The following is a 13,182-nucleotide window of genomic DNA, read 5'->3' on the forward strand; positions in this document are numbered from 1 at the left end:
TGGATAGTTTGACATTTTACTTCCTTTAAAAACTGCAATATTATGTAGGCCGTTTTTGATGCAAGCTGCTAACAGGTTTCCATCGCTTCATAAATACAAATCTTTTACATAATTTACAAAATCAATTATTCTTTATTAAAGATAACACTTAACTAAAATTTGTTATGTAAATCGGCTAGCTAAAGTTTTATATAGAGTGATTAATTGGTTGTGTGTAAAGGAGATATATGTACCTTAGTTGTCCATCCTACCATCCTACCATACAATAATTAACAACAAATAAGTTTTGTTTTCACCATTTAAAAGTTTTTACACCTATAACCGTGTATATACCCTGACACAATATCAAATAATCCAGCATATTATACAGTGCCTGCAACAAAAGCAAAAAAATGAAGTGAATTTTTAAATATGTTGTATATTTAAAAATTCATTTCATTTCTTAGATGAACATATGACGATGAAGTTCAAAAACAGATTTATCCAGCCATAAGATCGCATACACACAAAAAGAGTTAGCATTTCTTTCTTTTATATAAAGAACGCTGCAATTAGTGTAATCACTTGAGAAGAACTGTTTCACAGTGACCAGCGCAGATGTAATGATGACGTCATATTGTTGCAAGTACAAACTTTATAGTTCAATATAATTAAATTTCAAAGATAGTCACCTAAATCCGGCTGCCTCCGCGACGGGCCCCGAACTACTAGACTCCTCGGATGTGATGCTCGGTGTGTTGTTATTCAGCTTGGAGGAAGTGCGTTTCAGGAATGTTATCTGAAGGTATACAAAAAAATACCATATGAATAGCTAGGAGATTAAATGAAAATGTTGGAGTGGACACCATGGACCGGCAAGCGCAGTGTAGAACTTCCACCCACAAGATTATCCGATGACACTGATTACAGACCGCTTCAAGCCAGCCCTGTTCTGCACCCTGGGAAGGCCTATACCCAGCAATCAACATCCTACGGCAGAAATGATGACGAGGAATACACCAACATGTGGAGATGGTATAATATAGAACTACTAATGTATCTGGATATAATAAAACTCCTAGACAAAGACAGTAAACATTACAGTGGGGGATGAACAGTTTTGCGAATAACCAAGAGTTGTGTTTGCAGTGCAGGTGGTCGTTTTGAGATCAAACTTTTGAAGTAGTAGGTAACCTCAATTTTTTTTTAATAAACGAATTAACATGTATACTGTAAAATAATAAACATGTAAATTGTAAAACATAAAAAGGCGAGAAATATAGTGAAGGAAGAGAGGCAATGTTTTAATAAATTATAAATCAAAACTGCGAGAGTGAAAGTCCTTATAAGGGTTGCAAGAAGAGAGAGCGAGAATGAGATAGATAAGAGAAGGAGTATATACATAATAAACAAAAAACTGGAAAAGTTATAAGTCCTTGTCATAGTGGAACGAGAAAAGTCAAACTCAAAGTTTATTCGCAACGATGGACATAGTTACATAGTGATATAGTTAAGTTCACGGGAAAACGCTGGATGCATCTCAACATTGGTCATAGTATCAATCTAGGGGGAGGCCACGGCCTTGTAGTGGGTGTATGGCGGACAGTCCCACTACATCGGACTGTCCTGTCCGCGGCGGCAATATGCGCGCCTTAGCGCATTGACGTAACCCAGCTGCCCGGATCCCCGGCCGCTCGGCGCGCGCGTCTCACCGCACTCTGGGTTCGGCTACACATCAGCGCACACGCAAGCACGCCGTAATAAACTCTCGCTCCGACGCGTCTACCCTCCGACGCGCCTACCTTTGTATAGTGGTTGTGTGAACAATAAATTAGGATTTTCTCAATAGCATCCGTTTATCTCATTGCACCACCACAGGTGTTTATCAGCTGTTATGATGATGACACGAAAATTGACGTGATTGGTGACGATAGTCAATCTTGAAGAAACTTACAAGAAGATGTGCGTCGTGAGGAGTGAACAGCGCGATGGTGGTGCGGGGAGGTGCGTCGGTCCGCAGCGCTGCGTCGGGCTGCGGCGGTGCCGGCGCAGGCGCACACGCTTCCGACATCACGCTCTCCACCAGCGACCACACGCACGTCCTTTCGAACTTCGAGTATAGATCTCGCACCTTCGGTTCCACCTAAAAAAATATTATTTTGCTTAGTGCTTTGAATATTCAATTGTCGCATAGTTAAGGATCTCATAGACGAATAATACAGTAAACCCCATCCAACATAGCCGTTTCTTTAATACAAAAATATCATATTTACATTTTTCATCTATAATATGATGAATGATAACAATGGTCATACAAATTCGAAATTTAAAAACGAATTCGAAACACAAGCATTAAAAAATACAGTATGACCATTACACGATTTTATTCGCTACAGTTGTCAAAAAATCGTTTCACAAATCCTATGTGTGGATAACATCCTGAAAACCGTATCATAGGACTGAAAGTGGATCTTTATTTGAAATGACGTGTCCTGACAGTAATAATAACATAAGGCCTTCATGGAATCGTATATTAACACGTTGAGCGCCATGTCAGCCATCGGTGGCTGACAGTAGACTTTCCGTTTAGGCCGCGTCACCCATCGGTGGCTGACAGCGTGTAACATGAGAACTATAAAATTTTACACTATTTTACGGAATTACGGAAAATTTATTTAAAATTTACTTAATTTTGTCCACTTTGCCAAGCGCTGCGTGTATCTAGCTTCTATTTTCTGTGCTGCGTATAAATTTGTTTGTTCGGCAATTAGCTCGATCACTTCATCCGGCACAAATAATTGATAGCTGGTTTCTACGGCTATATCTGATCCTATATGCTCCCTTACAAACCCGGAAGGATGTGTAAATGGCACAATCTTTGGCTGATTGCCCCTCGGGTCATGCCATTCTTCAAGAATCTCCTCCTCTTCGTCAGAGGATAAAAATACATCCACTCTAGGCCGTTTTCTAGCAGAAATAATTTCACTGCTGCTGTCGCTTGCACACTCTCGGACTGACATTTTGACGCTCAGGGCTAAAGAAAATTTTTGTCTGCACGGAGCCAAGAACTGTAATGAACTGATTTGTCGCAAAGGGAACACCGGCCACGCATCCATTTCGAAGAAATCTTATATGGGCGGGCCAAGCGGTAAGGAAAACAAAACAGACTTGGCGCGTAACGTGTTGAATCAATGACTATAGGTATCACGTTCCAAACGTACACTATGTTCTACTGCGATCGGAAACACCGGTCCTTCAATACCAGCGCTTTAATCGAAGCGGCGCGCGTGGCCTGAACGGGATTGTCTTAGAAATACGCGAGGCGCTCAACGTGTTAAACAATTAATATGAGACAACATGACTAACCTCCTGGTAGCAGTACAGGCAGAGCACCTGCAACACCTGTGCGATCTGCATGAGGTTGAACCGTGCCACGTATGAGACGGGAACGTCCACTACTCCATGAGCCTCCGGGCTCACCACAGCCGGGCAGATCAGCTGGCTCACCACCAGGTCCGTGCAGATAGCGTGAAGCTCGCGCTCGCTAATCCTGCGTTCACAGTATTGAAGAACTTATATTAACAATGTTTAATCTTAATTGTTCAGGTGTACTATATAATTCTTAAGGATCAGTCAGTTGGCTTTTGACAATTTTTCAGTATTATCGTCGGTTTCAAAAACAATAAATTACATAATAACATACTAAGAAAAAACGTTTTCAGAATTAAAATTACTATATATTAAAATTAATTATTGTTTACTATATATCCCTGCAGACTTAGTACTACTAGAAGTTATTGATCGGTCTTATTCCAACAGAAATATATCATATTTCAGAGTGATCACTATACAGGATGATTATAAATAGGTGTAAAAGCTTTAAGACTTCTTTGCCCCCCTGTGGGCCCACATGAGAGGGCAATTCAAAAGTGGACTTAACGTGAGTTAAATCCTTTCGCTTTGATGTAAAAAATATTGATGTTACATAAGGGGGCGTAAATTTTTAGAAAGGCATGGCACATAAAATATTGAAAAATACTACCGTAAAGCTTTTACATCCGAATATTCCAACATAACAATATGTATTCAAAATATTTTAAAATACATTCACACAATGTATGATTAATAATCAAAGAATAAGTTTAAAAAATATAGAAGCAGCTTCAGAGAGTCACAAACAGAATTTAATTACGATGTCTCTCGCACAAACAGGTGTAGTTAGTCGTAATCATAGATAGAAACAGTTACCTGGAATGTTGTTTCAACAGGTGTACAATCTGCTGCACAATCCACGCGATGGCGGCGGGGAAATTGGGCCAATTCTCTTTCAGGGACGCGATGAACTTACTGGTGAGGTTGTACAGCGACTGCACCGTCCATTTGCGGTAGCGCGCGACCTTCGTCGAGTACTCGCTGCTGTTCGTCTGACCGAACTTCTTGAGACGATCAGACGCCGAGAACCTGGAATACATTACTTCTTTATTATAAGGAATTATTAGACAAACATCTAAATCGCCGTACCAAAGGAGAAGTGGAAAGTATTCGATAACAATTGCCGTCTCAAGTGTCACATAAAGGAAAGAATGAGACAAATACATTTGATTGTTCTTAATTCAAAAATATATGTACTTATAACTAAATCCACCTCTACCAGGTATTGCTACCCACAGACTTCAGAGTGTAAATATATTGACCTGGCTGAGTCCATTGAAAATAATAAAGAAATAACACAGTATTTCAAAGCCATCATATTATTATTTCATGTAATGTATTTGTAATTAACAATTATTTTAATAAAAACTTATTTTCTGTTTCATATACTGAAAGACGTGTAATATTATATTTCCATTGCAGTGCCCATTTTAGGGGGGCTATCTTTAATCTGTAACACGGACATTTGTTTTGAATAATTTTTCAGTAATTAATTTTATTTATTATTTTCAATTTCTTGTATAGTCTTGTATTTCATTCGCAATCATTAATTTACTCCGTTTTCTATGCGTAAGTGATGTGTGTAAGTGTTATTTTTACTATTTTCTATGTCATTTTTTATAGTAAACTAAGAACTTTCCATATCGATCCTTACCCAGATATTCCTTGCGCATTAAAAAAAAATTTCTCACCTCTCCATTGCTTTATCAGGATCGATGTCCAGGAAGAATTCGTCCTCGTGGAGCACGGCCATGACGGGAGCGTGCAGTGCAGCTATGAGGAACCTGCGCGCCGGCGTGTGACCGTCCCTGAAGGTCGCGTACAAGGATGCCAAGGCACAGCGGCTCGTTCGGAAAAGCCTGTCATATAACACAATTATTTTTATTTATTACATCATGACTTCATTATGAAATGGATCTTATAAGAGAGCTAAAGTTCAAAACAAATTAGAAATAAAAAATAATTGTCCAAAGTGGCAGCAGGCGAGGCAGATCTCTGTTGCAACCGAATGGTGTTGGAGTCGAAAGATTCCTGAATAGCGACCACAAGCCGGTAGACGCTCCTCTAGTCGCTGCATGTGGGTAGCCTGGGACACGGTCAACGTGTCGATCTTTACGGGAGGCCTATACCTTGCAATGGGCCTCCTTAGGCTGATATGATGATGATGTACTTATAATAATTAAGTAAGCTTTAATAACTTCAATAGACATGCCGTTTAGACATTTCGGCAATGCAAATATCACACAGATACAAAAACAATAGATTTATTGCAAAGTAATTCTATCCTGATTGCGTATTTTTATTAATGGAATTGTATTTTAGTCGCCCCGATTAAGTTGTTCTTTTTAGGACTGTTACTGGTAATTGCTAACAAGACATTAGTAGGAACATCGGGATGACTAAAGGCGTCATCAAATATGAATTGATAGGAATATTTCTATCAAGATTAAGAAAAGTTCATCATCACGCTTGTGATGCATTGGACTTTAAGAAAACCGGATCGATTATGTATCGACGCATTTGAAATTCCGTGGACTACCCGTAAAACCAAAGTGTCTGTTCTAAGGAACCTCGGGGCGTCCACTCGCCTTTTCACTAGCCATATGTTATGCGCGTTATATAGTCTGACCACTGTCACTTCAATAGTACTTTATTTTAAATTTGAAACTAAATTACTGTTATTATTTCTTACTAACGAATCCCGTGACTACGTCCGCGTAGATTTTACCAAAAAAAAAATTCTTTTAAGAAATTTTCTAAAATATAATAGTAGCTTAAGTTACTCCTTATCACATCAGCTACCTGCCAGTATAAGTCCCGTCAAAATAGGTCCAGACATTTCAGAGACAATCCGGAACAAACAGAGAGACAGACAAAAAATTTTAAAAATGTGATAATGGTATATGGCGTATGGTACGTGTGCGTGTAGTAAAAAGCAGATATTTTAATATTACAAACAAACACTCGAATTCCATTTATTTGTATAGATACCTCATCTGTCCGTCCGATTTTCAAACTTAACCTATCGGCTTGGTTTCGATTGAAGTTGATGCTGTTAGCCCTAAGGCTTTTACAGCTTCATCGGAACTGAGTTCACGGAGCGGAAGGGCCCGTGAACTTAAAACTTTAACCTACTGAACTACAAGCACAGTTACTCTCGAGTTTGAATTTTAAAAAAAATTTCAAGTCCGTTCAAAATAAATGATGACATTTTTTATCCTGAATCATATAATAACAACGAAACCAAAGCGCGATTTCCTTTTTCCGTTGAATCAGTAAGCGAATGCGCATGCCGGGCTCGCATCCTGTAGGCGGGAAACAATTGATTACGTCGATGCATTATGATACGACAAAAGGAATACCGAAACTCTGTATCCTTTATTACTCTACTTCAAAAAAATTAAATCTCTTGCGGGCAAGTGTATACGATATCACACTTGTAAAAAATCCTCTTATGATTTTAGAGAATGAATTGATCAACTACTATATTAATAATACTGTAAAAGTGACCACAAAAGAAACCGTCTCTGTTTTTTATGGGCTCTTCTCAAACCAGCGCGCCTTTGGAACCTTCGAGAACCCTTGTGATCGGAACATGTGATGCGATTTTTCATATCTACACTTTGAAGTCACAACATAGACACGCATATTGTCAGAAATCCATAAAATATTATTGAATCAGTAATTTAGTGATAATTAATTATTTAATAATTAAGTTTCAAAGAGCCGGTTGTGGCGTGGGTAGATCGGATCTGCCGGCTTCTCTTTTCAGCCTCAAAGTGACGTTTACCAGCCGAAAAAAAGTGGTGGGTGGGAGCACGTGTCGCGTGCGACTGATGGCAGTTGGGGCCGATAGTTTCTGAAGCAACGAACACGCGTGGGCTCGTAGGTGCAGAAATAAGGTCACGGGAAGTCAATGGAGTCTCTTTAGAGCAGGCCTATGCCTTGCAGTTAGCGTATTCAGCTAATCATGATGATATGTCAGGGAATTATCAAAACATCTGTCGTATAGACATGAGCCACCATTGGTAGTCAGAGATTTTTTTTCTCTCGTTGGGAAATCCTGCATGGTATACCCCTCCGCTGCGGGGGCAACGAAAGAGTTATGCCGGACTCCGACCGGCTAAAACCCCACGGTCTTTTTGAACGACTTTTGTTAACACTAATCATACCAACACTTATTAAGTACTTATTCCTACCATAATAGGTCAAATGACCCGACTTTGTTTCCTGCTTGTATGTATGAAATAAGTTTTTAGGAAGGAAATATAAATTAAATTTAATTAAAATTAAAAAAGTGTAATAGCTGTAGATTGAGTAGTAACAAAAAGTCATGATATCAAAATTTGCAAAATCAATAAGTCGAACCCAAATGGGTCATTTTGATCCATAACGGTATATTTAGTATTAAAACTACGGGAACGCTTTCGCATACGCAGTTTCATCAGCGATGGCCCAGTGCCTCAACTCCTCACTTGTGGCAGATCAACCCGAATCCGTCGCCAAGGCCATGTTAAGGGGGATGGAGAAAAGCGCGGTATAATACCCTCCAACGTTCCCGGTCTCCGACTGCGAATGGGGACCTTAAATGTTCTTTCTCTGTCTCTTTCTCTCCGCAGACTTCTGCGATATCACTTTTTCACAGAAGGCTATACCAGCGCTCTATGACTGCCCGTTTTGTACCGTTGCCATTCAGCTCTGTTTACCACTGGTACATGACATTTGCTACGTGACATTATACTACCGCCCATGATCATGGTTATAAAACATTAATTGTCTAAACCGTACGTAATTAAATGTGTTAAAACACTCACTTCCTTGGATCGCTTGACGTTGCCATCTGGTGTTTGATCAAAGAGCGTATGACGGATAGAAGGCGAGTCCTGTCCGTGGGCGATCGACAGCTCCCGTAGAGTCCGGCCACCAAGGACGGAGGCAGGGACTGCGGCATGTGATCCTCGCCGAGCATGAGACATAGCGCCAGTAGGTGCGGTGTGTCTCGCAGCCATCCAAGAAGTTCTCCCAAAGCTGTTGCCTCCTGTAATATATGTTTTGACTGTAAGAAAATATATCAAGAAAAAGAAAAACTCCCAATATGAGTCTAAATAAAGGATTTTACTGAAAGAAATTTCATAGTTGAATAAATAGTTACATTACATGGAGCCTTATTAAATAAATGTCATATTTTCCTTGTGTTGTGTTTTTTGCGAAAAAAAATACAAAAACATGTTCCCAATTAAAACTTTCTTAGAGTTTATTTAGATAAGTTAACAAGGCATAATACATAAAGAAGTAGAAAATTTAGAGATTTTTTGCCTGTTTTTTTTGCCCTTTGTGCCGACGTCAATGTTGTAAAATTTTAGTTACAATTTACCTTTAAATATATTTAGAATAATTTTAAGATAAAAACAGAATTATCTGCTACAAGTTAGGAGTTAGTTACCGATTATTTATTAATCACTAATTGATAATAGATGCACTATAAATCAATTCAGTATCTGTATGCTTCGCTGCGTCGAGAGTCAATTGACTGTCCGTAGGATTCGTTGCGCCGTCAAACCTAACCAGGGTAATCAGTGTAATTATAACACACCATACCATGACCGTAATAGGAACGTTTCAAGCACGTAACGGTCGAACATACGCTGTACTATACATATTAAAATGGACGGAGCTGTCTGTTCCCCGTATGTTGAATATATGATGATCGAAAGCAACACATATGTCTGTATATGCTATAAATATGTTCAAATTATAGGAATACCATCCAAACGTCTGCTCACTTTTCGTAACATACCATGACCGTAATAGGAACGTATCAGGCACGTAACGGTCGAACATACAATATGCTATACCTATTAAAATGAACTATCTATAAATGAAATCTATACGTATATTACTATGATGACCGTATGCAACACATATACTATGACCATACTACAACAAAATACTTTGAGCGTAATAGGAATGTAGACAGTCATATAATTTATTCTAATTAATTTACGCTTTTCGAGGCAAATACTGGCAACATATAACTACGTATTAACAAGACGTTGAGTGAACTACACGTAGTACGCATCGGCTACGGCAAAACATTTAAGACGACCTTTGCCGGTCTATCAACAGTACGCGACGATATCGATCCGGGCAGGTCGGGTTGCAATTCTTTATAATAAAAAATCATTAAATATTTGAACAATTCGATGTTTTCCATTGCGATAGACCTTTAAAAAAACCAACAATTTTACAATATGATTGCTTCATTATAGGTATGTGGCCCAATCATCACTTTACCGGTGATGACTTAAGCTTGGACAGATAACCTTAAAATAAACTATCAAATCGTAGTATTGTGCTAATCTACGAAAAGAATCCTACTTCCAAAAGTGGATGACCCAGATGAATGACAATGAGATCACACTGAGAATATGATGTTAATCACCAAAAACATATTACAAATCATATAAATAAGCTGAAATCTGTTTTAAGACTAGAGATACTTATGTATCACTGTGTAAATCAAGGGTGAGCAATCTTTTTAATCACAGGGCCAATTTAAATTTTAAAATTGTTTCACAGGCCGCACATAAAATAACACTTATTAATACTGTTTTGTAAAAACATAATTTAAATTTCACATTAAAATAACAAAATGTAATAATAAAAAGTAAAGTTTTCATCTACAAACACAATACAAAAACAGATTGTTTTGGTTTAGCATGTACTCCAAATTCTTATAATAAATTTTATAATAATATAATAATATATTGATGGAAGACAGTCCATAAAATAAATTAAATTATAGAAAAACCAGACGGGCCACATGTTGATTATACCTGGTCTAACTAAACAATAATAGAAACATAAATTTTATTCAGAGAAAAACAACTAATAAACAAAAAAACCATTGAGAACAATTAACAAAACATTTAAATGCTTTATGCAATGAATTCAGTTCATGATGCACATTTTCTTTGTTTATATGCAACTACCATAAAGGCAGTACAACTTGTCCACTGTGGTCTAATTTCTTTACATAAACATATATTCCACTTTTATGTGTATGTGTAATTAAATATTTTATAAGTCAAGAAATTACTTTATATTAATAATTGTTATTACTGTCATGTAAATTGTGATTGCCACAGCCCAGTGTTGCAAAAACCAATTTACTTATAATTATTTATGGTAAAATAAATGTAAAAAATACAATTTAGAACTTATTTACTATATAATCTAAATAAATCCAATTTGAAAAGATGAATATTAAATGACGACTTCATTTCAATATTGAATATCACCTGTGGTCATATTATACTACATCAGCAATAAACAGCTTGTGTTCCCATGCTTTGGATATTTGGAAGTAGGTTACAATGACATTAATGCTATGCTATGTATTCTTAGAAATTATGGAGGTGGATTCAAATTACCAAATGACAAAGTAGTAAGACAAACATTTCATATTATATTGATATTTAGTGAAAGATTTAAGAGGGCTTGTAGAGGACTAGGTGGACCACCAACAGATTACAGGAAGTCACTGAATGCAGGCAAGACTGGTCATGGTGATCTTTGTGGGAGGCCGCTTATGTCTTGCAGTAGGTATCTATTGGCTGAAAAAAAGAAGAGGATGCATAGCTCAGGTGGTGGTTAGCCTGGACTTGATTTTGGTAGCAAAACTAGTAGCCTATCCCGGAGTCTGACCGAGAACCCTACATAACTCAGGCCCACTACATATTATTTTCAGATTCACAAAAAATCTTAACCACCTAAGTGAAGTTAAAGTCATATGAACCACTTTGTTTTTTGCAAATATAACATCCTTTATATAGGGGGACCAGAAAGTAATATCATTTCTGTTGACATATTTTACACTCCAGCATTAAAATTTATGTACTTGATAGCAAAAGGTCATTGATAATGAACCTGAATATATTGTTAATTAGAAATAAAAACTTGTTAAAGATGTAGTCTTGTGGATTTAACTTAAAAGACATTACTTTCCGGTCTTCGTAATAAAATCTCTGCATGATTGAAATTCAATATTCTTTATTTAAATGTCATGTCAATTATAGTGTTCAGTAAGATATATATATAGCATATAGTAAAGTGGTAACAACTAAAGACAAAGTAACACTTAGATAGCCAATGCCAATATAAATAAAAATCATTGCACATGTTAGTTTCTAAATGCAATAATTATTTAATATTCAGTTTAACCATTAAGAAAGAAAGAAACCAGGCGATAATGACCTCATGTTGTGGGCGGAAACACACTATACTAGTTAGATAAGGAAAAATTATTTAATACTTAAAACCATGCCAATTTTAAATAGTACATAATTTTATTACTAACATAATATCATAAATGGCAATATGTATGATTGACAGAAATTTACAAAGAAAAATAATATTTGTGTACATATATTTTATAAGTTATTAAATTATTTTATATAAGTTTTTATATAAAATAATATATAACTTATAAAATGTGATACAATTTATCAATGTCATATTTAGACAGTGCAATAATAAATTACATGTTTTTTTTTTTTGGTATGAATCATGATTCAATGTACTTTTTACCCTTGATTGCAAAAAAATTTAATTTTTTTTAATAATTATATAATTAAAACAACCAGAACATTACTAAAATATTAATACTTCAGTACATATTTTATTTATTTATTATTATATTTATACTATTGTCCAATAGTCCTCTGGTTAATACAGAGAAGTGAATTACCACCAACCAGCCAGACATAGGAAGACAGAAAATCCTTAATCCAAAAGCAGGACACCTGGTATATAATATATGCAAAGTTTTAATCTTATTTTCAAAGTATGTATATATGTAGAACTATAGTAGCTATCACACTATAAAAATCTAAGTCATTGAAACGCAGATTAGTCACTCATTAGAACATCCACCACTAGTGACCTTAGATGTTAGTGGATTACTAGTCTAGTGATTTTAATAATGCAACTTCTTGAAGTGTACCTCCTGAAGTAGCTACTAAAGCTTGAGTAACTGTATAAATTTCTGTGGTAGATACATCAAGTGCTCTACGACTTTTAACCTGGTGCGACAGTAAATTCTATAGGGCCATCAGCATTTTTCACCTTAGTGTGATGATGTATTGCTTCATTGATGTCATTTTTTTATCAGAAAAAAAATATTATAAATATAAAAATTTAATTATCTTACCTTATATCTCAGGACCTTGTAAGCATCTAAGAAAGTGGTACCCTCGAGCAAACTTGCTCTCTGACAAGCTACGATAGATTCAGCTTCGCATCTCGATGAAATTAAGTTTGTCAGGTTTTGACGCTGCATAGAACAAATCCATGCTGCCTGCAGCAACTCTTGCACACTTTTCTCCACCTCTTCGTTAAGATTTTGAAGCAGCTGCCGTTCTGAATTTATGAAAATCTTCTCCCTACGCAGCTGATTAGCTAACTCTGCAATGTTCATGCAGTCTTCGGATGTCGGCTGCATCATACTTGCGCCCAAACACATTCACTTTTTAACAAAACATTTTCTTCTCGATAAATAAATAGAATTATTCACGTCATTTCAAGAAAGTAGTTTTAGAAATCACTTCATTTTACAAGTAAGCCCAGGGTAATAAAAACACTTCAAATATAAACTCAAATTATCTTTCATTGGTGTTTCCCAAGTAAGATATTAAGTATCACCTTCAATAGTTTACTTAAATTTTAAACATTTTATTATCAAATAGCAAAAAATGCGAAACGCAAAATGAA

At 36.4% G+C, this 13,182-nt stretch overlaps 1 protein-coding gene across 1 annotated transcript in view; it reads right to left on the reverse strand.

Annotated features, from left to right (window-relative positions):
* Positions 1 to 13,119, reverse strand: part of Gapvd1 (GTPase activating protein and VPS9 domains 1) — a 36,446-nt gene extending 23,327 nt beyond the window's left edge. Inside the window, exons 1-7 of the mRNA XM_068772679.1 lie at positions 12,623 to 13,119; positions 8,226 to 8,449; positions 5,103 to 5,270; positions 4,228 to 4,440; positions 3,346 to 3,529; positions 1,934 to 2,122; positions 672 to 778 (exon numbers count right to left, since the gene is read on the reverse strand). Coding sequence (XP_068628780.1) covers positions 672 to 778; positions 1,934 to 2,122; positions 3,346 to 3,529; positions 4,228 to 4,440; positions 5,103 to 5,270; positions 8,226 to 8,449; positions 12,623 to 12,934 — 1,397 coding nt within the window. The 5' untranslated portion in view covers positions 12,935 to 13,119. The remainder of the gene's footprint in view (positions 1 to 671; positions 779 to 1,933; positions 2,123 to 3,345; positions 3,530 to 4,227; positions 4,441 to 5,102; positions 5,271 to 8,225; positions 8,450 to 12,622) is intronic.
* Between the last annotated feature and the right edge of the window lie 63 nt (positions 13,120 to 13,182).

The sequence above is a fragment of the Battus philenor genome, unplaced genomic scaffold (assembly GCF_028537555.1).
Source record: "Battus philenor isolate CCGP_79_NKW_IND1 unplaced genomic scaffold, ilBatPhil1.0.hap1 SCAF_5, whole genome shotgun sequence".
Lineage (NCBI taxonomy): Eukaryota > Metazoa > Arthropoda > Insecta > Lepidoptera > Papilionidae > Battus > Battus philenor.